The sequence below is a fragment of the Dama dama genome, chromosome 22, assembly GCF_033118175.1.
Source record: "Dama dama isolate Ldn47 chromosome 22, ASM3311817v1, whole genome shotgun sequence".
In the NCBI taxonomy this organism is placed as follows: domain Eukaryota; kingdom Metazoa; phylum Chordata; class Mammalia; order Artiodactyla; family Cervidae; genus Dama; species Dama dama.
The window spans coordinates 9,835,148-9,861,159 of NC_083702.1; the positions used below are offsets into that span (position 1 = coordinate 9,835,148).

A 26,012-nucleotide genomic window follows, 5' to 3' on the forward strand; every position below is an offset into this window, starting at 1 on the left:
GGACTTGGGAGCCACCATGGGTGAGAAGCCACATGGTGACCACTCACCGGGTACCTCCCACATGCTGGACATATTGGGATCTCACGCTCGTTCTCTCGCTGAAGCCTTCAACCTGAGGCAGGCATTCACCTCTCACTGTGGATAAGGAAGCTGAGGTTCAGAGGATGCCAGCTGGTCCTGGGTCACCACTGGCCGAGAAGCCTGGGTTCTTGAAGCCACGGCTGCCTGGCAGGAGAAGCTGGGCTCCTGCAGGCCCCGCCTGTGGCCTGGGCTCCAGGGCAGGGAGAACAATGGAGGTCCCCGTGGCAGCGCCTCCACCTGGAGGGGCTGGGTAGGGAACACGACACCGTCAACTTGGAACAAACTTTTATTTTGTGTGCTGGTCTGGTCGGTCCATGGCCACAGGTAAGTGGTAACTAGAAATAGTTAGGAGGAGGGGAAGAGAAGGGACCAGCGGTCTGGACGCAGGAGGAGTGGTGAAGGGTTGGGGACAGAGGGGAGGGGAGGCTGAGGAAGGACCCAGCCAGGTAGGTGGGTGTCCCAGGCTAGAGAAAGAACACAGCTATGCCCACCAGTCCACCCTAAAGTGAGGGCTTAGTCCACAGCTCAGGCCAGGCTGGTTCGGGGCTCTTGTTGCCCTCTCTGGCCCGGGCAACACCACCCCCACCCCAGGCAGTGACTCTTCCTGAGGGCTTAATGCTCTTGAGATGGGTCTGCAAGAATCTTGTTAATACCTCCTGCCTGCCCTCCCTGTACTCCAATTAGAGCTTCCCAATCTGGGGCTCGGGCCCTTCACTCTTGTGCTCCTGTAGCAGCCGTGCTGGGGCAATGTGGGGAAGTAGGGGTTCTGTTCCTGCCTGGCTCAGAGGAACAGTCGGCACCCCCACCAATAGGAAGGGCTGCTGAGCTGACCCTGAGTGGGCAGCCCCAAGTCCTGGTCCTCTGGCCCAAGGCCCAACAAGACTCAGAGTGCAAGTTCAAGCAGGAGGCAGCCCTGGGGAGGGCGAGGCGAGAGATTCCAACGTGACAGAATTGGCTGAGGAGGGGTCGCCCCAGTCAGCTAAGCAAACAGAAGATTGTCTCAGAGGGGCAAGAAAAGCCATCAGCTGTCTCTAGGTCAAGGGCGAGGGTCAGAGATGGGGGAAGGAGGATCCTACAATCCAATCGTCAATACCCCCCCAACATCTACGGGTTACAGCTTAAGAGCTTTTGGCATTAACTGTTTGGGGGTTCAAGGGGAGCAAGAGGGAGAAAGAGAACAGGGAACCACCACTCTTGGCTCTGCTAAGATCCCCAAGTCCCGGAAGGAGGACTCCAGTACCAGCAGACACTCCCACCTGGACGCCTGCAGCCCCGAGGCGGCTCCAGGCACAGAGAATGGACACAGGGAAGGGGGGGGCACGCCAGCCCCTGACAGCCCCGGAAGGTTCGCACAGACACACACAGACGGACGTACGGACAGGCAGCCAGCTAGCTCCTGGAGGCCGGTGGCCAGCCACAGAGGAAAAAGGAGAAAGACGCCCAGGGCCCTGATTGGCCGCGCTCCTGCACCTCAGACACACACCCCCACACACAACCACACACACACTAGATAGAGAGATAGATATATAATAAAAAGAATAAAAACTAAGGGCCCGGATGTACAAAAAAGGTGTGAGTGAGGAAGAAGGCGGGGAGGAGGGTGGGAGATGGTCGGTCCTCTCTGGAAGTCTGGCCACCTTCCTCAGCTTATAAATTACAGCCCCCCTGGAAAATGGGGGTTGGGGGGAATGATGAGGCTCCAGGTGCGGCTGGGGAGGGTGAGTGGCTCCAGGGCTGCTCTGGTTCCTCTGATGGAGCCAGGGCCAGAGCACCAGGATCCCTCAGGTGATGGAGGTGGGCCGGGGAGACTCAGCAGCCGCTGGCGGGAGTCATGCAGGCCCCCTGGGACTTCACCTTGTGACGCTGGCCCCCCCGTCGCCGGCCCCCACTGCTGGGCTTGGGCTGAAAGAGAGAAGGAGGAGCTTGAGAAGTGGTGGCCCGCTGGGCCTGGGGCAGCACAGGGCACAGAGGGGCTGTGGGAAGCGGGGGCCGCCCATGAGCGAGCAGCTCTCTGGGACAGAGCCGGTGCCCACCCTGCCTTCCTCGCAGGTGGCGGGTCCCAGGGATCCGGGTGTGAGGAGCAGTTCAGGGAGCACACAGCGGGCGGGAGCTAATGAGCCGCCGCTGACAGGTGCAGGGGAGGCGGCGGGAAGACTCGACAAGAGGACGAGGGGAGAGCAGCAAGGACAGGTCCAGGCGGAAGCTCTCTCCAGAGAGGGGTCAGGGAAGACCCTGGAAAGGAGCAATGTGAGGGCGCCAGGAGAGGACTGCAGGGCCCAGAGCCGGCCGGAGGTTCTGAGCGAGCGCCACACGGACCGGGGCCCGAGGCCACCCACCCCTCAGGAGGTGCCACGTCTGGGAAGGACCCTGAAGACAGCCTCTTTCGGACACCTGGGGCTGCAGTGTGCACACATCACTTGTACTCTCACACACACACCACTCGCTCTTACTGTGATAAGGAAACTGACATTTTTTTATTCTTTTTCATTAAAACTAAATGCTACTCCAACTCATTAAGTTGACTTCACGTAGGCCACATCTCAAGTTTGAAAAATACTGCCTTAAGAGACCAAAAGCTCCCACTTGGAGAGCACTTACAGGCCTGGAGTGTGGAGAAACACCCACTGAGGAACTCAAGGACACGACAGGCTGGCAAAGGCTGTCTGGGCTCTTTTGTGAGTCACCTCTACCCCCCAACTCTCGTCTCTGCCCACCCAAGGCAGTCAGGGGCCGGACTGGCTGGGGAAGCACTCACCTGTGGCTGGAGACTGCTGGATGCAGCCAGCTGGGTGGCCCCGAGGGAGCAAGCTTCATCTCCTGGTGGGGGGCCTCCCACTGTGGGCCCTCCAGAGGGGCCCCCCTCTTCTCGTTTGGGCAGGGGACCCTTTTTCGTCGACTGCATTTTGATCTGCTGGGGCTTGGAGTTCATTGGGGAGTTGTTGGTGGTCTGCAGGAGCTGCCAGAGCCAAGGGGTGGGGGCAAGACTGGAGTTGCCGGCCATGACATGGGCTCAGCTGCCCCCGCCCCACCCCAAGGTGTCAGGGACCTCCCACTCCTGGCCTGGCTGGGCCTGGGCGAGGCAGGGAGGGCTGGGGGGTGATGAAGGGCGGTGGGGTAGCAAGATGCCCTCTCCACTCAGTGTACTCCGGCTGCCGTGGTCGGGGCTAATGTCTCTCTGGCCTCCGCCCAGCCCAGAAGGGTTCCAGGCTGTTCCCCGCCCTGGCTGCTCTTCCCATAATCTGTGAACCCCAGCATCTGCTACTCAGCCCAGCTCCCAGGCTGGGGGTCCAGCCTGCCCCCAGTACCTCCTGCTGTCCGTGGAACAAGAGTCTGGGGCAAGTTTTCAGTTCAGGATTCCCAAAGAGACCAAGTGAGTCTCTCAGGAGTGGGAAGAATTTGGAGTACTGCCATCAGAATTCTTAAGAGCTACCACCCAGGAAGGACTGACTCAAAGCCTTCCCTGATGATCCCAGTTCAATCTCAAAGCAGGGAACAGGTCCGACTGCATCCCCAAGGGCACTAGAGCATGTGCTAGTAGCTTCAGCCAAATCCTCAGCCAGTCCGAAGCAAGGGGGCCTTCGAGAACATGATCCTCCCCTCTCCCCAACACACACTGCAGGCCCAGGGTCACGCGGATGGGCCTAAGGCCATTCTGGAGAGAAAGCAAGCCTGAGCCTGATTTCAAGATCTCAGACAGGCTATATGGAGCAGGGGTCAGACCACTCTCTCAAGGGCCCCTACTCGAGGCCACGAATGAAGTCTGCAGAGGGGATGAGGCGGGCTCCAAGACACAAAGAGCTCGAGCCTGTGCCCCACTGCTGGCCAGCATGCGCTCCAACTGCACCCACTGCTCTAAGGGCACCGCCCCGGCCAGGCCACTGGAGCCCGTGCCCAGCTTCTCAGGGGTCGGCTCCGCCTAGTCTGGACATCCTCCCACCACTCTCTCCACCAACGACTGCAATGCCTCAACTCCACCTTCTCTCTACCGCGGCTGCCACCAAAGCCCAGAAGGACAGGAGGTCTAGGGACACCTCTCAGGGCAGCAGAGCAGATGGCACTTAGTAAGCTTTCACAGGGCTTCTCGAAAAGAGAGTGCTGTGCTCACAGGCTGGATCTGGAAGGCCCCGGTACTTCCCACAGGCAGGCAAGGTGGTCCGCCTGGACATACCTTAGTGATGGTACCCACGGCCTTGGTGCGGCCCTCCCGGAACACCAGTCGCTGGTCTATGTGCAGGTACTCGGGGGTCTTGATGAAACGGAAATGAACGGTGGCCTTGTCCCCAGTGCGCAGACAGTCCTTATCCATGCTCAGGATGGTGGCCGTCTGCCTGATGCTCCCACAGTGCACTGCCAAGGGAGCCAAGAAGTCAGCAGAGGCCTGAGCCGCCCAGGGGCCTCAGGGCAGGGGAAGCAGTGAGTGAAAGCATGAACCATGCTCGAGCTGTGTGGTAGGCTGAACCTGGAGGGGCCGAGTGCGGCTAAGTGAGCTGGAGGCCTGTTCTTGGATGGATACTGCCTCACACTCTCCCACTTTGTCCTCCACTTACAGACTGAACACAGGCATTCGGCTGGCATGCGAGCCTTCTCTGGACTTCGGGCTTCTTGATGGCAGCGCCCTCACCCACCTTAACATCCCTCGTCCCCCAGCACCTTAACATCACCACCTGGCACACAGCAGCACTTGGCAGACGTCCGCCGAAGGGCTGAGTGTGAGGTCCCTGAGGGCAGCTCTGAGTCTCCAGTGCCCGGCACAGAGCCAGCGCACAGTTAGTGTTTGCAAGAATGAACAGACCACAGGCTGCCGCTTGCAGGTGGAACAGAGGGGATGGTGTCACTAAACAGGACAGAGACCTGACTCTTGGTTGCAGCTGAAACTTTGGGGTGTGGGCTGCTGGAGCTGGAGACTTCTGGCTGGCAGTGCCCTTCAACACCTACCCATAGCCTGGTACCGCGGGCTGATTGTGGTGGGGTGATGAAGGACCAGGATCTCAGCCTCAAACTCCCAGGAAGCTTGGGGATTCAGGCGTGGAGAAACCATCACCATGCCCTTCCGGATGGACGAGCGCTTGATCTGAAAACAAGAGGGAACCCCAGACCTCAGGGACAGTAATGCCATCTGGCTTCACACCCTGGTGTAGCAGGGCAGGAGTCCCTCTGTGAACTGGGACCAACAGGGCCTTGACTTCCCATTGCGCTGGACCACCAGCTTTCTAGGGCAGACTGTCCCAGGCAGACTTTAGGGCTCCGTCAGGGGTAGTTACTGGGGGTCAGGAAAGACTTCAGTCCCAAAGTGGCATTTCAGCCAGACCTTGTGGATGGGCTAGAATTAAGTGACAGGCCAAAGGGCAAAGGCAGGCAAGTACGCAAGTGGGAGAAATAGGGTAAGCACAATACGACTGATGGAAAGTAGAAAGTCTGGCCTTGCTGGTTAATTTGTTTGGTGGGAAAAGTGGGTGACCCAGGAGCCAGCAGTCACCCCAGTCCCCTGCCCCAGGAACTGAAAGCTGAATGGCAAGAGAATCTGCTACAGACCTCAACAGCCCCGGGTAGAAAGACCCTCTGCACAGCGGGCAGGCCCCCAGAGGACCTCACCCCTGGTGCAGGGTACCACGGCCAGACACTGTGTGGAGGAGCAGAGCTCAGGAGGCTGCAGGCCTGGGTTCAAGTCCCGGTGTGCTCCCTGAGAGGCCGACAAGTCACCCAGGCTCTCTGGGCCTCAGTTCCTCATCTGTAAAAGTGAGGTCAGCACTCCCTGCCTTGCAGAGCGGCTATTGAAAGCTGGAGGTGAGTCAGAGCCCAGCATGACGCAGAGCCCGAGGGCGCTTGTAGCTTTCTCCACTCACCTTCTTCAGCGCAAAGGAGGCAGTCTGGCCCCCGCGCACCTCCTTGACAGGCATGCGCTTGCGATGGATGGATTTGACAGCAATCGACAGGAAGTTACCCAAGGGATCTGGGCCCAGCAGCAGCGTGTCATTCAGCTTGATCAGGCCCCTCAGTGTTGTCCCGGACACCACGGTCCCCACACCCTGCAGGGTAGACCCCGACCCAGTTAGTCCATCTGCACCACAGACTGGCCCCAGTAGCCCCGGAGGAAACACCGCTGCTCAGCCTCCCAACCCTGTTCAGTCCACCGGAACCAACGCACCGGGACGGAGTAGGTGTCGTCAATCTGAAACTCAGCAGGCTCCTCCTCCCGGTAGCTGGTGCGAGGGGAGAGGAGGTTGAGGAACATCTTTAGCAGGTCGAGGTTCTCGCCTGTGACGTTGGAGATTTGGAATATCGGGCACATCCTGGTGGGGGGGCGGTGTGGAGAGACAGGAAGAAAGGCGCTCACATGGCGAGCTCCTGCCTGAGCGGGGAGGAGCAGCAGGAGGGCTCCTGGCACAGCTGCTGCAACTAAGGGTGCCCCCACCACCCCTTCACTGGCCTCCCAGGCCCTGCCAAGCCCACCGACTCCTGCCTGAGGCCTCTCCTAACACCATTTTGTCCCTGAAATCTGTCCCCTCCTCTCTTGTCTTGGCACCACTGCCCTATTCCGGGTGCTGGTAAGTACCCCTTCGTCTTACAGCACACACATCCTTAAATCCTTAACCAACTCTCCACTGATGAGATAACAGCTGGAATCCCTCCTCCCAACACCCTGACCAGTTTATTTCTCTCAGAGTCCTATATTCCAGCCAGACTGGAGAATCCCCCTTCTCCTCACAGCTGTTTTCATTCCCATGTCCTTGTTCATTCTAATCCGCCTGCCTGGATTCCTTCCCTCTTATCCAACTACCAAATCCTCTCATCAGGGAACTGTATTCAATATGAATAGCCCATCTATAATGCCGCCTCCTTCCAGAGAATCCTCCCCAGATGGGTACCCTTGACTCCCTTTGAGTTTTCAGAAAACTTAAAAAAAAAAAAAAATACTGAAGTATAGTAGTGCTAAATTTTTCTGTAAAGTGACTCAGTTATACACATACATATATATTCAATATATATATTCTTTTCCATTATGGTTTGTCACAGTAGAACCTTGCTGTTTATCCATTCTATATACAATAGTTTCCTGTCTATCTGCTATCCATGGTTAATCAAACTTCTCAAGATCAGGAATTACATGTTTGCTACATCTAGAATAAGGACTGTATAGAACAGGCACTCAACAAAAGTAATGAACTGAAATGGGGCCAACTGAAACATACTCCCTCTGCTGGCCAACTGGTGGTACTAAAGACAGTGCTAGGGCAGAGAGAAAAGGCCAAAATGTCGGGCTGCTCTGGGTCCTGTAGCAAACAGTCCCAAGACTATGGGAGAAGAAGCAGAGTCAACAAAATTCACTACTACCAAGAGACTATCTTTGACCAAGGAGCCAACCACCCTGACGACAAGGACTGTGCGCAAGTCAACTCTGAGTCCTCAATGCCTAAATGAAAAGACCAGCACAGAACAAACATCCAATAAATATTTATGAAATCAAGGAATTCCCTGGCAGTCAACCACTTTCACTGCTGGCCTGGGTTCAACTGTGGTAACTAAGAGCCCAAAAGTCACCCATCACGCCAAAAATACATATATATTTATAGAATCAAAGGACATGCTAATGAGTAAATGCCAAAACTCATCTGTGATTAGACAGCTTTTGAGAAACAACAGTATAAAAAAACTAGGGACCTGGTGGTCCAGTGGCTAAGACTCTGCACTCCCAATACAGGGGGCCTGGGTTTGATCTCTGGTCAGGGAACTAGATCCGGAATGCTGCAACTAAGACCCAGTGCAGCCAAATAAATAAAATAAATATACATATATTTTAAAAGTCAATAAAAACATTTATAAAAATGGCTGTGTATCTAACAAACAGCAGCCATGCGCAGTGCTAAGTGCTTTACATATATCATTGCCAACACTTACAAGAGCCCTGTGAAGAAGATAATATCCATTTCACAGATAAGGACACTGAAGTCTCAGCTAGTACTCCAGCCTCAGTGAGGCTAAGCACTTGAGAATCTGGGTCACTTCATACAGCCCCTGAGCAACATCGCTGAGAGCAGAATCATCTATTTCAACCAATCGCTGGGCCTGCGCCCAAGTGACTGCTCCCTACTCATTACCTCTCAGAGCTGAAGTTGGAGGCTGTAACAATCACATCATCCTTGCTCTGCACCAGCACGGGGATCTTCCGGCAGCCCGGTGACTTCAGCAGGCGCTGCAACAGCTTCAGGGTTTCTTAAAGGGTGAAATGGAACAAGATTAGGGGACACAGCCTTCTCTTTGGCCAGGCTTCCAAGGCAAGACAGGTCCACTCATTATTGATGCAGCAGGAGACAGACAGATGCACAGTGTTAAATGCCATAATGCCTGGAGAAGAGAAGGAGGGCCAAAACTGGGTGAATGCTTGCCAGAGCAGGAGGAGACTAATGGGGAGTGTGTGCTCAGGTCACAGGTCTGAAACCTAACAGGTTTCTCCAGAGTCTCTAGAAGACTCACATCCTATAAGTAAGTGACTTGGGGGTCCATGAGAAGGACAGTGTTGTTCCTAGAATGCTCTGTTTCCTGGGAAAAAATTGATCTGACAAGAGGATCTCTAGGATGTTTAGACACCTGCAGAAGCCCTTAGGAGGCCCTCCAGAAGGATCCATCTTTAACTCTCTTCCACCACCTCTAGCCAAATCTTGCAACTCTGTTTAGAAGCCTTTGGTTGCAAAAGGCCATCAGGCTCTCTGCCCAATGTCCCCATATATGCCCAGCTTAGATGGTAAACCCAACCCCTTCTGCCTAAAACCATTTGAAAAGAGATGCCAGATTAAGGACTTCAGGGATCCTGCATTTGTAACCAGAAGGAACAATGAACAGGAGGTAACTCTAGGCTGTGCTCAGACCAAGAGCCAAACAGGGAGGAAGCAGAAGTCTCTGGGCTGGTGGACATTCGGGCCAAGGTCTACACACAGTACAAGGAAGCACAGGATCCCAGGCTGCAGCCCTGGCGGCAGATCACCAAGGAGCCACCGTGGGTGACTGCGCCAGACTGCTGCTGCCCGCACTTACCTTGTAGGATGTTGGCAGGGCACATGTCAATCTTGGTGACCACCACAAACACAGGCACGTTGAGGGCCAACGCCAAGCCCAGGTGCTCCTTGGTCATCCCTACGATGCCAGCGTTGCTGCCCACCTGCCCCGACACAGAGAGAACTATCAGGACAAGGGGGACAGACAGTGCTGCTGGGTGGGCACAGGGGCTCAAAGAAGGCTGAGGGGAGACAGCACTCTCATCTCTGGGGCCACTGTCAGAACAGAACACAGCGGGTGCGAGTCTTGGGCCAGAAACCAAACAGCTGCAGCTGAAAGCTGGGCTAGGCACAGACCGCTTTAACCTCCCATATAACAAGATGGCCTATCAGAATCTGAGGAGACTTGGAAGCAATAAAAAAAAAAAGACAAACTCAGTCTGGGAAAAGAACTGTCCAGAGTCATCAAAGTGGATTCAGTTTAACATCCCTGGCCCCCAGTTACCCTATCTATAAAATGGGAGGATAATAATATTCACTTTAGAGGGTTCACTTGAGGTTAAAATAACCAAACATGTGTCAAAAGGTCCACACAGAACTAGCAGGAATTAGGTCTTCAAGCAAGAGCCGCTGTTACTATTGTTACCATTCCTTCCTGTAACAAACATTTTCAAATATCATAAAGGCCAGTTACATGAATTAATGCACATGCACAAATGTGCCTGCAAAAGAAAGAGGAAATTCCTCTCCACTGATAACGGGGTACTCTCTAAGATATGTTTGAAGGGGAGAAAAGCAAGGTGGTATACAGCATGCTACCATGAAGAGTGGTGATTGGATCACTGTTTGAAAAAAAGCAGCTGTAAGACATCTGGACGAACATCTGAGATAATATAAATACTTTTAGACTAGATACTATATGATATTACTGAACTCCTGTTCATTTTCTTGGGTGCAAAAACAGTAGCAGACTGTGCGCTAAAGTATTTTAGGACCTGTGAGAGGCATTTAGGGTGAAGAGTCACAATGTCTATAATATAATCTACTTTCAACATACACACGTTTGCTGGTATGATTACAAAATATCTCTAGAGGATGTATAAGAAACTGGCAATACTGGTTGCGTCTGGAGAAAAAGGAACAGAGGCAGAAGAGAGACTTCTCACTCTAAAGTGGAAAGTCTCTAAAGTCCTTAGGTACCTTGTAATTTTTGTACCATATGCATGTATTACTCACTAAAACAAAATAAGGTTAAAATTGCCATGACATATTTATACAGGGCTTCATACATTCCAGAGTGTTTTCAAGTGATGCTCTCACTGGTCATCACAGTTCCCAGGGGAGCTATCACCCCACTAACACAGATGTTCCACACGTGTTCCCTCTGCCCACACCACAACCTCTCTACCATCTTCCTCCTAAATCTTCCCATCCCTTTGACCACCTTCCCTAACCTACCCAGATGTGCTTCTCTTCTTCCAACAGGGATAAGAGAATGCTCTCTCTCTGCTGTCTCTATACGTTCAAGGTTTTGGTTTTTTTTTTTTTTTTGGAAACTAATTGCCATGAAACAATAATCAAGTATTTCATTGTTTTACACAGAGATTTTTAGTACTTATCTCCTGACCTAAAAGTCAGATAATACATAACATCTCATCTGGGATGAAGACATGTCCATTAATTGGCCTTGATCACTGTAGCCATGCTGGAGACCCAGGTTTGATTCCTGGGTTGGGGAGATCCCCTGGAGAAAGAAATGGCAACCCACTCCAGTATTCCTGTCCAGAAAATCCCACGGACAGAGGAGCCTGGAGGGCTACAGCCCATACGGTCGCAAAGTGACTGACACTAACTAACTGTAGCTCAGTTAGAAAAAAGCTCATTTTAAACCGATTTCTATACCCTTCTTAATTTTAATCCAACAGCTGCCCCAAATACACTCTCTGCTCTTCCTCTAAAACCCCTTTGGGAAGAGCAGCTTTCCTTAGCCAGTCAAGGTTGGTAAGGGTCCTTTGCAATGTCCAAAGATTCAGAAGACGAAACCACACTGAGACCCTGAGAACCTTGGGCAGAGAGCTGACGAGCGTGTTCACACATATGCTCTGCCTCTCTTGCTCTCCAGTGTGGAGAAAATTTGCCCAAGAACCTGTTCCTTGGGCAACTTGATCAAGTTTGTGCTGAACAGATGCTTGCGTTTACTACACTTATTAATACAGGCAGCTGGAGGGACTGAGAAATGGGGAAGGGCTTTGAGAAGGATTTGCCAAAGAAAAACCAGCTTGCCTGCACTCCGTGAAAGCTGTGAAGTCGTGACCAAGGCTGTGGGCCTCAGACTCCTACTCTCTGGCCAGGAAGATTCAAGAGACCCAACTGCGGGGTTCACAACGTGATCCAGCCCAGAAGCCTCTGCTCCCTTCCCTCTTCAGTTTATCCACGTGGTGAGGTGCTGAAAAGCCTATTCCCACCAGACTGTGAGCTCTAGGGGCGCTCAGGACAGCCTGTTCATGGCTCTATTTTCAGGCCTGGCACGGTGCCAGGCACACAGAAGCCTCTCAACAAGTAGCTGTAAGAAGCGGACACCAGTTCCAGGCTTCAGAAGAGACCACCTCTCCAGCCCCTCAATGGCTGTCTGTGTTCTCTCCTCCATTTCGTCCCCAGGCCGCCCTGTCTCTGAGGGTGCTGCCCAATATCATCTCAAAATAGCCCGACCCCAGGAGGAAACACCTCTGAAAGGTGGTGTTTCCTTTCAGAAGGTAGTAAGAAATGCCCCAGGAGAACCCTCCTCTACACCTCTCTGAAAAATAAGAGAGGTCTACAAATGGCACCTTGGTTTCTTTTTGAGGATCTCTTCCTGGCCTCACCTAGGAGAAAGATCAAGATATACCCATGAGAAGATCGGGCACCACTGTAACACTTGTGGTCCTTATCCGGTTTCAAAGCCCTAAACCAAAAGGCTCCTGCCTCAGAACAATTTTAAACACTTGCATACCACCACATCCCAGGAGCCTAGCCGAAGACCCCCGCCCTCCTCAGCAGCACCTCACTTACCATGAGCATGCAGAAGTCAGGCAAATGGCCGGTCATGCCAAAGACAGTGGTCTTCAGGTACTTCTCATGGCCAGCCAAGTCGATGAAGGTAATCACCTTAGTGGATTTCTCACAGATCTTTGTCCACTCCAGGCTGCCACCGTGGCTGTCTGGCTTGTTTACCACATTTCCTTCACTGTCAAAGCCCAGAATGTCGTTGCCCACACTGCTGGTGCGACCCGACTCAATCTCATGTTTGTGGCGGAAGAGTTTCTGGCGGGCAAAGCCTCGCCCATTGTCCAGCTCCCCATGTGTCAGGACCCCCAGAAGCGTGCTTTTGCCGGCATCCACGTTGCCCACGACCGCTACCCTGCATGTACACAAACCCATACATTTGTGTGAGAGTTGGTGGGTGAGTGAAGTGAACCCCAGCAACTGGACCTGTAGGGACGGGCTCACCCCTGAGCCTCTCCAGCTCTCTGCTCCTTCGAGTCATGGGTGAGCACATTGGGAATGCTCTTGGAGCTGTACCCAGGGACTAGAATGTTACTCAGGAGGAACTGAGCTCCCCGACAGGAGCCCTAAAGCCAAGAGGGGCACACGATGCTCTCCTCCATGACCCTGGTTTCTAGCCGCCCAGGCTGAGGGGAGGGCAAGTACCCCCACAAAGTGGCCACAGAACGCAGGGCTGGCCTCCCTCCCACTCTTTCCAAATGGGAGGATTTAAAGATGAAAAAGTACAGAAACAGAGAATGGAGCCATTGATGTCACTGGACACTCTTTTCAGGCCTTGGGATGCAAAAGGATGAAGTGAGTGTCCCAGTGTCAAAGGCTCAATCACCATTCTCTATGGTGCCCAGGACCCCAAGGTCATGCTGCAGGGGACCTGGAATCATTCAGGGGCCCCCTCACCTGACTTCCAGGAAGTCATTGTCTCCTACTCGTTTTCGGACCAGGTAATCGCGCACACGGCCCCCAGCCTCTTGCCGCTCCCGCAGGAGGATGACATCAGCCTCTATCTGCTCTGCCATGCTCTTCACGGTGGCGTAGGAGGCCTCCATGTCAGCTTCACTCAGCCCGTACTCAGTCCCATCTGGTGACAACAGTCCACACGTCAGCCTGCCACCAAGTCAGCCAGTTAACCACCCGTCACTAGGGCCCCACCCTGGGCACTGCAGAACATGGCTCTCTCTCTGACACTTCCAACACTTGGGCACGTGTGGAGTTCATAAGTAACAGGGCTTCCCCATTAAGCAGGGCAGTCATTAATTTCTTCAATGGTAATCACGGAGACTCTCCCAGGTTTCATGCCAAGTCTCACGCTGGGTATGGGGAATACAGGTGCCCTTGGCGGGTTCACAGCCCAGCGGGAGAGACAGGAAATTAATTAATTGCCATACCGCTTGAGTGCTGTACTACAGAACGGTACAGAGAGAATGTAAAGCATGAGCAACTAGCATTGCCTAGGGAAGCTGACACAGCTTTGCAGGGCGCTGACTCCAAGCTGGGACTCCGAACATGAAAAACGGGCCTGCAGAGAAAGGAGGGAAGACATGCTAGGCAGCAGAGCAAAGCAAGGAGCCCGGCAGATCACGGCACACTCAGGAACCGAGAAGCAGCTTGGTGTGCTGGGGAGCAAGATGTCAAGTGGCAGGAGACCACATGACAGGTGGAAATGGTTAGGCAGGTGAACATCACACAGCAGCAACACACACATATACCAGGGAGGGAAGCCTTGGGGGCTACACAGGGGAGTAACATGACCAGATCGCGTGGGACAGAAAGATCTCTTGAGCAGCAGTGTAAAGTGTATGCTGGCAAGCGAGAGACCAGAAACAGGGAGCCAAGTTTAGGAAGGAATTCTAATAATACAGTCAAGAGATAACAAGGATAGGAGACAAAGGAAAATGGGGAGAGAATTTACGAATGGCTTTAGGGACAGATTTTTCACGGAGGTGGCTCAGGTGAAATGTCCAGCAAGGAGCTGGAAAAAATGAGTCTGAGTTTAGGATGAAGAAGGACGGACCAATCAACCAGTAATTTATGGAGTGCCTACTGTCTGACAATCTGGTCAGGTGCTTCCCACACGGAGTCATATTTAATTTCCAGAGTAGCTGCCTCCGCTTTCCTCCAGCCTGTCTCCCCGAGAGCACCCCTGCTCCTTCCCTGGGCTCACCCCCAGCATGTGCCCAACCTCTTTTCTTTTCTGCCTCTCAAGACCCTGCAGCTCCTTCTCTCATCCGCTTCCACTATCTCCCCTTACAAACAAGCTCAAGTCATTCCTAAACTAAACGAGACCCAACGCTTCTTCCTGTGCCCCAGCAAATGTACTGTGCTACCATCCCCGCCAGAGGACACTTGGTGACTGTACTTCCTCACCACCTACTCACTGATCTGCTGCCTCTGGAAAAAAACTGGCTTTCAAGCCATCAGTGGCCTTCTACCTTCATCCAAAGTCCTTTTCTCGAGCCCTGCAGAGTCAACGCCACTGGCCACTGTCCCTCTGTTGACTGAAGCACCTCACTCCCACTCTGCTGCCTTATAACCTGAACTCTTTTTTTCCTTTTATTTATTTACTTTTGGCCATGCCTCGCCACATGTGGGATTAGTTCCCCAACCAGGGATTGAACCAGTGCCCCCTGCACTGGGAGCCCAAAGCCTTGACCACTAAACCACCAGGGAAGTCCCCCAAATTCTTCTGCTTCACCTCCCGCCCTCTGGTTCCTCCTTCTGTCTCCTCTGCTGGCTCTTCTTGCTCCTGCCCCTCGATGTCAGCCTTTTTCAGTAGTTGGTCAGTGGCCCTCTTCTCTGTCCTTGAACATGCCCCTCGACTATCTGAATATTCTATGGCTTCCACTGTCATTTGAAAACTACAAAAAACATTCATAACTAGTCCTCTTCCCAAAGCTCTATCCACTCCCTTTCTAAACAACAGCACAAAAACTAACAGCATTAACAAAGCATGTCAGTCCTCCCTGTAGCCCTATGAGTTAGATACTACTGTTCCCATTTAGTACTGGGGTACACAGAACCCAGAGGTCTCAGAGCTGGGAGGGAACAGAGGGGCCATGGGTCTTCTGATTCCACACCTACAGCCTTTTCCTTCGGCAAGGGCTCCTCCTAATGTCAGACCAGTTCCTCCTGCTGCCTTCCCTGTTTCTGATGACACTACTATCCTTCCAGTCACCCAAGATTAATATTCATCACTCCAGTCCTGCAGAGTCTAGCTTTCCTTGTTCCTGCTCTCCTTTCTTTGCCAGTCCAATGTCACCAGCCTGATTCAGGCCCTTATTTACCTGTATCACCACAAGATCCCTGTCTTAGCAAATCCCATCTGTTTCCTCCAACTCATCCTGCATAGATGCACAAGCTCAGGTTCCTAAACAATGCACAGTTCTGACGTTGTCGCTTTTGAGTCAAAGCCTTGGAAGGGCTCCCCAGGCCCGGCAGTGTTCAGTTCTAATTCCTTAGAGGTGTCCATCATTTACTCCACCCCTTCCCCATCCTCCCCTCCTAAATTCTGTTCCAGTGCAGATGGCCCAGTCACCATCTCCCATGTTGTCTGCACTTTGCCAGCTCTACACCTTTGCTCACGTATTTCCTACCCTGGAAAGCCCATCGGCACATCTCCACTTGTCAAAAGCCTACCCATTCTGCTCCCTTATGAAATTTACCATGGAATAGTGTTTCAGATATGTTTTCACCCACTATACACAAGCATCTCGAGGATAAGGACCGTATCTCAAACATCCCTGGACACTCCATGAGGGGTGCCTTTCCTATACCAAGTCTGCAAATGTCTGCAAAATGCTAAAACAAATGAACAAAAAGGGAGCAGTTGGGTCAAGAAGCTTCTAAATGCATGGCCAACTGAGCTCTGGGAATCTTCAGGATTAGGGAAGGGCTTGGAACTGTTCCTGAGAGAAGGCCAACTGCCTTGCCATTCTGGCCAGACTCCAAACTCTATCCAACCTTTTCTGCTTCTGTTACAGTGAAAAGCAATGCTTTCAGGCTCTATCTCACACCAGGGGGCAATCAACAGTGTCACCTATCCATCCAGGGCTCCCTCCCACCTATCCATCCAGGGCTCCCAGTATTCTGTGACTGAAAATACCCCCAGTCACATCAGCCTTCTCCAGCATGTCCTCACTTGGTAGGAGTGGGAAAAAAGCTGAGGAGAAAAGTCAGAGGTCCAATCACTAAGGGCCACATATTAAGCCATGCGGGAAGCTAGTCAGATTTTGGTCCTGCCTCCTGACTCACCCTCCTGCTCAACATGCAGCAGGGGGTCCCCAAACTTTTAGGACACAAATCTAACTGCTTTGGTATGGCATTCAAAGACTCTCAGAGCTGGGCCCTGACTACCTGTCCAGTCTCCCTTCCTGACATTCCCAATCTCACCCTCACTCCCACTTTACTGAATCACCTCTGATCTACCAAATATTCCACAATCACAATGCCTCCATGCCTCTGTGCTTGTGGCTTTCTCGGCTCACTCACTACTGCCTCCACTCATCTAGGAAACTCCTATTCATCCTTTAGAATTCACTCATCGGGCACCTCCTCCTTTAGAAAGGCTTTTTAAGCCTTCTTTGACCCTGCCACAAAGTTGTCATACTCCTTCTACACTTCCTGAGCTTTTAATGCAGTACCTACTTCTTAGAAAGTCATGATTTAATATTTGAGGAACGAACAAGGCTCTTTTTGAAAGAGATTTCATGGTAAATCAATTATAACCTGGAACCTTTAAAAAATGACTACTCTACTAAGAGTAGCTAAGCATTTATATAGTGCTTACTACATGCCAAGTGTTAATCCTCACCATGATACCAAGGGCTAGATTCTACTATTATCTCCATTTTAAGGCAAGGGAAAGAACCCGTAAGGCAAACAGACCTGCCAGGTTCCAGAATCTAACCTAACTACAGAACTTGAACTAACTAATCACGGTGCCTCCTTTTAATATCAATCTTTAGAATGTATATTTAAAGAGCACACTCCTCTGCCCTGCTTAGAATTTTTTAAAAACCTAATTTATCCATACAAATTTCTCTGAGGTGGGGGTGGTGGTGGTACCATTAGCCCCATTTTACAGACGAAGGAAGCAGTAGACAGAGGGGAAGCACCAAATACACACAGGAAGTCAGTGATAAAGTTGACCCCTAGGGGCTTTGCATCCAGTTCAGTCTTCCATTTGAAGTTCAACTTGTTTAACTAGTTGCTATCTTTTTCTACCTCTAAAGAATTCCAGCAGGAAGGAGTCACTATGAATCTAATAGCATCCAATTGGTAGATGCCAAGATAATGCTTGGGTGTGTAAGATACATGTTAATGAATGTCTGTTCTTATGCTTTGCCATGGGAGGGTTAATTAACTGTGAGCCATCAAGGTTTGGTAAAGTTCACTAAGAGTTCATATTAAAGAATAAGGGAGCAGTGGGGGCTTTAAGGGACTTCTCTGGTGGCTCAGACTGTAAAGAATCTGCCTGCAGTGCAGGAGACCGGGGTTCAATCCCTGGGTTGGGAAGATCCTCTGGAGCAGGGAATGGCCACCCACTCCAGTATTCTGGCCTGGAGAATTTGATGGACAGAGGAGCCTGGCTGGCTAGGGTTGCAGAGACGAACTCAACTGAGCTTTAAGAATCTGCGTCTTCCAAAAAAAAAAGAATCTGCGTCTTCAACAAACAGTCCCAAGACTTGTCAGAATTGACCTAGGTGTTGTTTTCTTCAATTTTGTAAGTTTGAAGTGACCTTTAAGAGGTTCATCCTATTATAGCAGGCCAGATGTGACACAAAGTCTTTTCAAAAGGCTACCAATGAGCCCCTAGTCACCAAATGGAATGGCTTTTTCTGAACCTAACTCTCCCTGCTGTCTCTGTAACACTTGACAATGCTGACCATCTCTCTCTCTCTCTCTCTTTCTCAACATGAACCTCTTGCTTTGCCTATCTCTCTCACCATGCCTTCTTTAAAGTGATAAGACCTGAAACTGGGGAGGTGGCAGCAAAGACAGAAAGGAAAGGATAAACATGAGAAACATTTCAAAGGAAGGCAGAGCAGTATTGGCAGATCAAACCCTTCTTCCTTGTGTCAATCTTACAGCATTTCTAAACGCTGTTTTCTACTGAAGTTAATTATGTATATGCCATCTTTCCTTCTCATGACAGAGGCCAGATTTTAAGTATCCAAAAGTGTTTTGCAACAGTGTCAAGACCTTAGAAGGATACTTAATAAATATTTGTCAAACAGCTCAAAACAGATTTTGAGATTTCTACCATTTTAGACTCACACTATAAAAGAATTATTACCTGTCTTTATAAAAACCTACATTCAGTAAAGAGAACTAGTCCTTTAATGATGCACGGAGGTCTACTTAAACTTCTTGCAAAAATGACAGACAAGATCTAGTACAGGCTAAATCGATAGCTGTTAAACAAGCCCAGCTGCCATTTTAGCAAAGATAATGTCTAAATGAAGATAAGAGTAAATAAGCAGGCTTTGCATTGAGAGTATAAACTAGGAATGACCAGGGGCAGGAAGCCCAGGATATAATCCGGGATTCTGTCAGGGGGATGGCTTTCCTCTAAAACAATGAGCCCCTAAAGTGGAATAAGAGGGCTGGGGGGCAATAACAAGTCCCTTCCAGAATGGCAACAAGCCTACATATGTGATAGGATCTCACAGCTATTCCCACTGAATAGTCAGTGTGGATCAGGGCAAGGCAGCCTTGCTGAAGAGAGGAATTCTGGATGTCCTTTCCTTGCTGACATCAAGAAGTATCACAAAGGTTCTCTGCTAAGCAGGCAACAAGTAGCAATGGGATTGGGAAATCAGGTTTGGAGGGGAAGATCTAGAGCTGCCTAGGGAAGACTTACTTCTAGACCTAACTGTGACTTACTCTATTATCTCAGACAAGAAGTTTCCTTGCTTTGTGCTTCATCACACCTTATGCAAATACAGCATACTAGAAGCAGAAAAGAAGCATCTGTAGACTCTCTTGGAAAGTGAATCTTTAAAGTCAAGCACATTAGGACCACTAAGGTGGGAATTAACGTTATCACTGTACTTTCACATTCTCCCAAACAGTTCTGCAGACACTAAAGAATCACTGCAACTGAGACACACGAACAGGAAAAGTTGATAAAAGAGGGAAAATGTGCTCTAAATAATGTTTTTAAAAATAAAGTGAAAGGAAAACTATGCTCACCTGATCCCTGCCCAATGACATATATGGTCTCTCCGCATCCCTCGTCCATCCTCTCCCACATTTGCCGAAGTAGGCTGTCATACTGCTCTGATGTAGGGCTCACTAGAACCAGCTAGAAGAGAAACCAACAGCCTTAGAACCGCACTTACTAGAAGAGCACCACAGCCAAACCAGATCAACAGCCTGACCAAAGACCCTGACTGAACCCCACTGCGCCCTGACCTAAACTAGCTTCGCAGCCCTCTCATGGCCTCTTTGCCTCTTCTAAAATAGCCTTTGAGCTCAAGGCCTTATAAGTATGTTCGAACCCCAACCCACAGAAAAGAGGGTGTGAGCAGCCTGCCTCCTGCTGCTTAACAGGAGGGGCAGGACCCACAGGGACTGACAATGTGGCATTGTAGGTAGAAATTAATGAGCAGTGCTTTACACCTACATGCCAAGGTCTTCTACCTGCAGCTTGCAAATCACAGGACAGGGATCTCATATACTGCCATGCTCTCCATCCAAGGCCAATGGTTCCCATAATAACATAAGAATTCTGTTCCATCTTGCCTTGGCTATCTTGATTATTTAGGAACCGGCAGTAAAAACTGCTGCAAGATTTATCTTTATCCACAAAACACCCTTACCTCTAAGATGGGTATCAGCACCATCATTTTGTGAATTTCTGCCAATAACATTAAAATATCAACCACTTATTTGAGGAGGCTGTTTACCAACAGGCATGTCAAATCCCATTCTCTAACTGTCATGTGTGACCTTGGACAAAGAACTTAACCTCTGAGTCTCAGTTTTTTAGTCTACAAAATGGAGATACTATCACCTACCTCCTAAGGCTACTGTAGAGACCAAATAAGATAACATGTAAAGCAGCCACTCCACAGCTCAATAAGTGGTAATTACAGTTTTCTCCACCCAGTCATTCCTAGATGAAACTAGCTACCGCAATTCACTAATTCTCTCTCTCTTTGGAAGCTCTCGGAGTCTTATGTCCATCCCTACATTTAACTATCACAAATATATACACTTACAGCTTCTAACCTTTTCCTCAGGAATCAGTCTATTCAACCCATCTCTTCTCTCTCGTCACATCAGTTTTTTTCAATATCATCAATATTAATTTACATATAGCTTCTTTAAAATAATGAGAAGGACTTCCTCAGCTTCATGACGAAGACACACCTCCCTATCCTGGAACATTAAATAAGTTGGTCAGGAAATAAATCTGTTTGCAACTCTGCAGGGCCATTTCCCACTGTTTTCAGGCTTCTTCAGCACCTTGGCCATGAACTGACATCTAGTTCATCTGCTTCCGAGTCAAGCGCATCTCTTACAACTTCCTGAGTTGACTCATCAGAGCTTGTACTTTGAACCTAGGTGCTGGGTCTTCTGCATTGTGTCCCATTGCCTCATACACTTCCCCTGATCATCCTCTTTGAACCTGGCCAGCCTCATTATAGCATTAGAGGCACCAGAGAGGACCCTGTGCTAAGGTGGGGCGCTGTCTTCTAAGTGCTCAGTGGAGACTAGAGGGAGAGAGTTGTTGGTTTCAAGAACGTTCTCTCCAGTTTAAATCAAGTTTCGTGCAGTTTTGTCACCACAGACTAAAAAAGTCACAAATGTTTTCAAAACTCATTAAATATTTCTATTGTAAGTATCCAACAACAGGTAGGAAGTGGGATGGGTGTGCTATCTTGCATCAGCAGCTATTTAATCTGCACAGAGAATCATCAGTTCCTTCAATTCCCTTCCAACATTTACTGAGTAGTAAGTAACCAGCAGTGTAGTAGATTTCTTACATACGTTTCTCATTTTTACTACCTATTTGTACTAAAAAGATGATGAAGCTGGAGAACTGAGAGGTTAAGACACTTTCCCAAGGTCACAGAACCTTTTTAACTGGCAGGGCAGGAAAGGGAACCCAGCCCGGTCCGACTCCCAAGCTGGCATTCTTTCCTTTAGCAACGTTAGGAACCTTCAAAACGCCAACCCCAAATTATACTTAATTATTTATCCCCGCCCCTACCAACGCCAAGCAGAAGGTTGAGCCCTTAAAATCCTGCCCACCTTCTCAAAAGCTCAGAAAACACGATCTAAAAAGTCTTTCATTATTCCATTCATACAAGATAAGGTTCCACTCCCAGAAGACGAAACTATGGGTCATGTCCATCTTTCACTTTTGTTTTGGGTGGATTTCTAAAGGGGACATTCTTGACTGAGTGACTACTTAATATTTCCTTTCTCGACACCAGGAAGAGCCGCAGCTGCCTCCCGGCTCCCCCTCGGACTACCTGATTCTCCCGCGCTCGCCCTGCCCAAGCCACCTTCGACCCACGGCTGCCGTGGGCAGTCCACGGAGAGAGTCCCTCTCGATCTACCGGGGAGGCGGCATCGCGTGGGGACCGTCACTGCGCGGGCAGCTGCCGGCGTCGGGCGCCCGCGTTCCACGTGGCGGAGCAGAGGGGTTGTGATCTCGGCGGGAGCCGGACGGCTGGGAGGCCGGGTGGGCGCCACCAGAGACGGACGGCGGTGCCCGGGGGCAGCCGAAGCCGCCCCTCGCCCGGGAGCCCGCAGCGCGTCCCGCACTTACAGGTGGGAGGGCTCGGCCCCTCCCGCCCCCGCCGTCGCCCCAGAGACGGCTCGGCCCACCGCCCGGTTCCCCCTCAGTGCCCCGTCCCCTCAGCCGCCGGCGCCCGGGGCCTACCTTGCTGGTGAGGTCCAGCTCCGGTTCGCCGTTGAGCGCCTCGCCGTCCTCGCTGCAGTCCGAGTCGAAGCCGCCATGGAGCCGGGCAGCAGCCGCCGCGGCCCTGGCCGCCCCCGGAGAGCTGGGCTCGGGGGCGAACATAGAGGCCGGGACCGGCGACTCCATCGGGGAGCGACTCCGCTCCGCCGCCATCTTTAATAACTTAGGCTAATTCGTAGCCGGCCTCCCCTCCCTCCTCAGCTTATTTGCCTAAACTATGCGCGACCACGCCCCCAAACCGTATCAGAATAATTTATGCGAAACTTCTCCCGCCGCGTAGAGGGTGACAAGTATCTCTAGCTAAGAAACAATCGACCGGCCCCCTCGGACACCAATCGCTACAGCTCGTTCAAGTACCTAATGAATAATTAAAGAGGCCCAAAGCCCAACAACAAAAGTCTGGGACGTCACGCGCCTTGATCGTAGCTTGCAAGTGGGCAGCACAGTGTCCACGCTACCGGCCTGGAGCCTTCCCGCCAATGGGAGCAGAGTGGAGTACGACTGACACATCAGCCAACCAATAAGGAGAGAAATACACACCGAGTTTACCCTTACCGCCCATCACTCCCCTAGTTTTCAAGGCGGTGCTCAGCTTCCAAATCCTGCAGCAAGATTGTCGAGGGCGGAGAGCCTTCCGATGATAGACACGGGGAAGGCCCAATCCAGTCTTCGGATAAGTCCCGCGCCGCGGGCCACCGCCCACGGAGATTGTAAAGTGCGCAAGGCACCTCCCACTCAACTCAATGACTCCAGGGCTGTCACTGAAGACGAATTTTTGAACTGCTGGCAATCTCCAGGCAATTTTAATAGTAGGATCGATGCCTGGAGTACTATAGCAGCCAGAGCGCGGCAATTAATTAAACGCTGACCTTAGGGAGAATTCCCCATTCATTGCCTCTGCGGAGAAAGCAATTACACGACCAATATGAGGCGACCAGCTCAAACAGAAGCCAAAAGTACCTCACCACATTTGTAAACTGAAAGGCGAAACTCTAGTGTCTGCTAAGGTAGCTTCCTATGGGAGATTCTTCCAGTGTTATCAGCTGTGGAAAACCCCAACCCAAAACACTATCACCACCAGTTCTATTGTCTTGAATTTTTCTTCCAAAAGACTGAAGAGCTTGAAGTTAGGGATGAGTCAAACTCTAATAATGCTGGCCACGGCCACTGGTCCCAGGCAGCAAGCAAGCAAGAGCAGCCACTTGAGTTGAGAAGATAACATACCCAGGTTTAGGGGTCTGGAAACACAAAGCTTAGTGAGCAAGAGGCAGAGTTCCAAAGAGCCTTCAGTTCCAAGGATCTACTTGAGAGTTAAGAGACAACTTCTTGTTCCTGTTGGCAACCAAATCTGTACAAATACAGCTGGGAATCTGGGTCAAGAAGTCATCCAACTCTAAAGGTTATGATAATAGTTCAATTTTTTTCTTCTGGAGAAATTGCTCACCATCATCCTACATATATCTACATTAGATAAAAATATTAAAATTCCAGTTTGTCAGAAGAGCCAATTATGGCATTATACTCTAGAATAATACTGATATTTAGACTCTTACCAACTGGCTCTTCCAGAAGGAGTTCAAGTTCAGAACCTGCTTACCCTGATGGTATGCGTTAAAAAAAAAAAATGGCCTTCTCACTACAGGGCTTTACCCAGAAAAATATATATATATTATCAGAGGAGTTACTTCTATTATTATTTTTTTTTTTTAAAGAAACGCCAGATCTTTTTTTGTTTGTTTGTTTATGTGTGGCTGTGCTGTGTCTTCATTGCTGCTCTCAGGCTTTCTCTAGTTGCGGTGCACAGGCTTCCCATTGCCTTGGCTTCTCTTGATGTGGAGCACCAGCTTCAGTAGTTGCAGCTCACGGACTTATCTGCCCTGCGGCATGTGGGATCTTCCCAGACCAGGGCTTGAACTGGTGTCCCCTGCATTGTAAGCCAAATTCTTAACCACTGGACCACCAGAGAAGGTACTTCTTTAAGAATCTGAAATCACATTTTAGAGAAGGAATTCCTTATGTTCACATCCTTTTTCTGAAAACAGGTTAGAACCTAGGTTCAAATCCTAGGTCCACTACTTACTATGTGACCTCAAACAAGTTAATCTCTCTGTGCTTCAGTTGTCAGCACAAGGAGAAGTATGAACTTAACATGATGCTGCTGCTGCTGCTCCTAAGTCGCTTCAGTCGTGTCCGACTCTGTGTGACCCCATAGACAGCAGCCTACCAGGCTCCACAGTCCCTGGGATTCTCCAGGCAAGAACACTGGAGTGGGTTGCCATTTCCTTCTCCAGTGCATGAAAGTGAAAAGTGAAAGTGAAGTCGCTCAGTTGTGTCCAACTCTTTGCGACCCCTTGGACTGCTGCCCACCAGGCTCCTCTGCCCATGGGATTTTCCAGGCAAGAGTACTGGAATGGGTTTCCATTGCCTTCTCCTACTTAACAGGATAGTTCGAAGTAAATCAGCTAATATAAGTAAAGCACTTAGAAGTGCTTGCAAGCCTCAATAACGAATCTTATGCAAATATAACTGTAATCCTTAGGTGGCTTACAAATTATAAAAAGTTCAAAAGTTGTGTCCATCAGGGCAGAGGACTCCCAACCACACAGGTTGGGCTAAGGCACACACCTGCTAAGTGCTAATCTGTTTGGTGTAATGGAGTTGTTAAAAAGAAACAAGCCTCAAATACAGTCACTTGTGGGTGCATGCTCAGTCATGTCTCTTTGGAACCCCATGAACTGTAGCCCACCAGGCTCCTGTCCATGAAATTTTCCAGGCAAAAATACTGGAGTGGGTTGCCATTTCTTACTCCAGGGAATCTTCCCGGCCCAGAGCTCAAAACCCAGACCTCTTGCTTCTCTTGCACTGGAGTGCAAATTTGGAATGCCTCCAAAATCTGGAGGCAGATTTTTTACCACCGCACCATCTGGGAAGATATCACTTGTGTTAAGCCCAGCCAAGATTTAACACCTAACTAAACTGCAGTTTCAGCCTCTATCAGGAGTAGAATCTTTAACTAATCACTACTGAGCTAATCTGCCTGATAAAACCCTTGCCTTCCTATAAGGGAATGTGCCCTTCCAGCGATACAATCCACTTTATTCTATTAAATACCTTCAATTTTGCACAACTTCTAGGAGCACCTTTCTATTTACTAGCTGGGGTGCTGCCAGATACGTGAGTTGTTTAATAACCCAATTAGATTTTCAAATTTACTCAGTTGAATTTTGTGTTTTAACAGTGAGTTCTGTTGAAGCAGGATTAAAGAAATAACTGAATCGTTATTTTTTAAATTGGTTTTCGAATTTTCTGCACAAAAATCCAAAAAGGGAAAAAAAAAAGCGGGGGGCGGAGATTTATGCGGGACTGAGTTCATCTTCCTGACACACACACTGCTCTCAAGATAGACCTAGAGAAAATTCAGAGGAAAACTCTATGGCCGCCACCACGGACCAGACGAGAACCTGAAGGCAAAAGGACGGTGGTCTGTGAGTAGCAAGCCGAAATTCGACACCAAGGAACTGAAATACGGCTCTATACCACTTCAAACTCGGCTCACGGCAGGGAACTTAGCACGCAGGAGCTCCTGGAAAGCGACGGCGGTCGGGCCCACTAACCAAGAAAATCTGCGCCCGACCGCGTCAATAAAGTGCTATGAAATTACCTGGTAAACGGCGTGCTAGATAAACATAAAACGGTCGGCGCAGGTAAGACTAGTCCGGGTTCGCGCAAGCACTCAGCCCCAAAATCCCGGTCAGAGAGAGCGGGTGGGAAGAGCCGCTAAATTACAGCCGCGGGCCGGGTCGCCGCCTTGGAACGGAGCCGACGCCAAGGGGAGAGACGGGAAAGCGAAGGGCGGAACAGGCACCAGGGCGGGACTCGCCGGGCCGCCTGGCCAGCCCAGCCCCGGAAGGAACAGAGCCGAGGAACCCGGCACTTAGCTCTACCTGCGGCGAGCTACTGCCGCC

At 50.5% G+C, this 26,012-nt stretch overlaps 1 protein-coding gene across 1 annotated transcript; it reads right to left on the reverse strand.

Moving 5' to 3' along the window:
• Nucleotides 1–354: 354 nt before the first annotated feature.
• On the reverse strand, nucleotides 355–25,858 carry GTPBP1 (GTP binding protein 1). The gene is made up of 13 exons (XM_061124542.1): nucleotides 25,709–25,858; nucleotides 22,009–24,031; nucleotides 19,305–19,416; nucleotides 13,011–13,191; nucleotides 12,120–12,468; nucleotides 9,112–9,235; nucleotides 8,178–8,292; nucleotides 6,227–6,371; nucleotides 5,925–6,107; nucleotides 5,017–5,152; nucleotides 4,250–4,428; nucleotides 2,837–3,037; nucleotides 355–1,983 (listed from the first exon to the last, which is right to left on the reverse strand). Exons 2-13 carry the CDS (start codon nucleotides 22,198–22,200, stop codon nucleotides 1,891–1,893), a joined length of 2,010 nt encoding a protein of 669 aa, XP_060980525.1. The 5' UTR covers nucleotides 22,201–24,031; nucleotides 25,709–25,858; the 3' UTR covers nucleotides 355–1,890.
• Nucleotides 25,859–26,012: the final 154 nt, after the last annotated feature.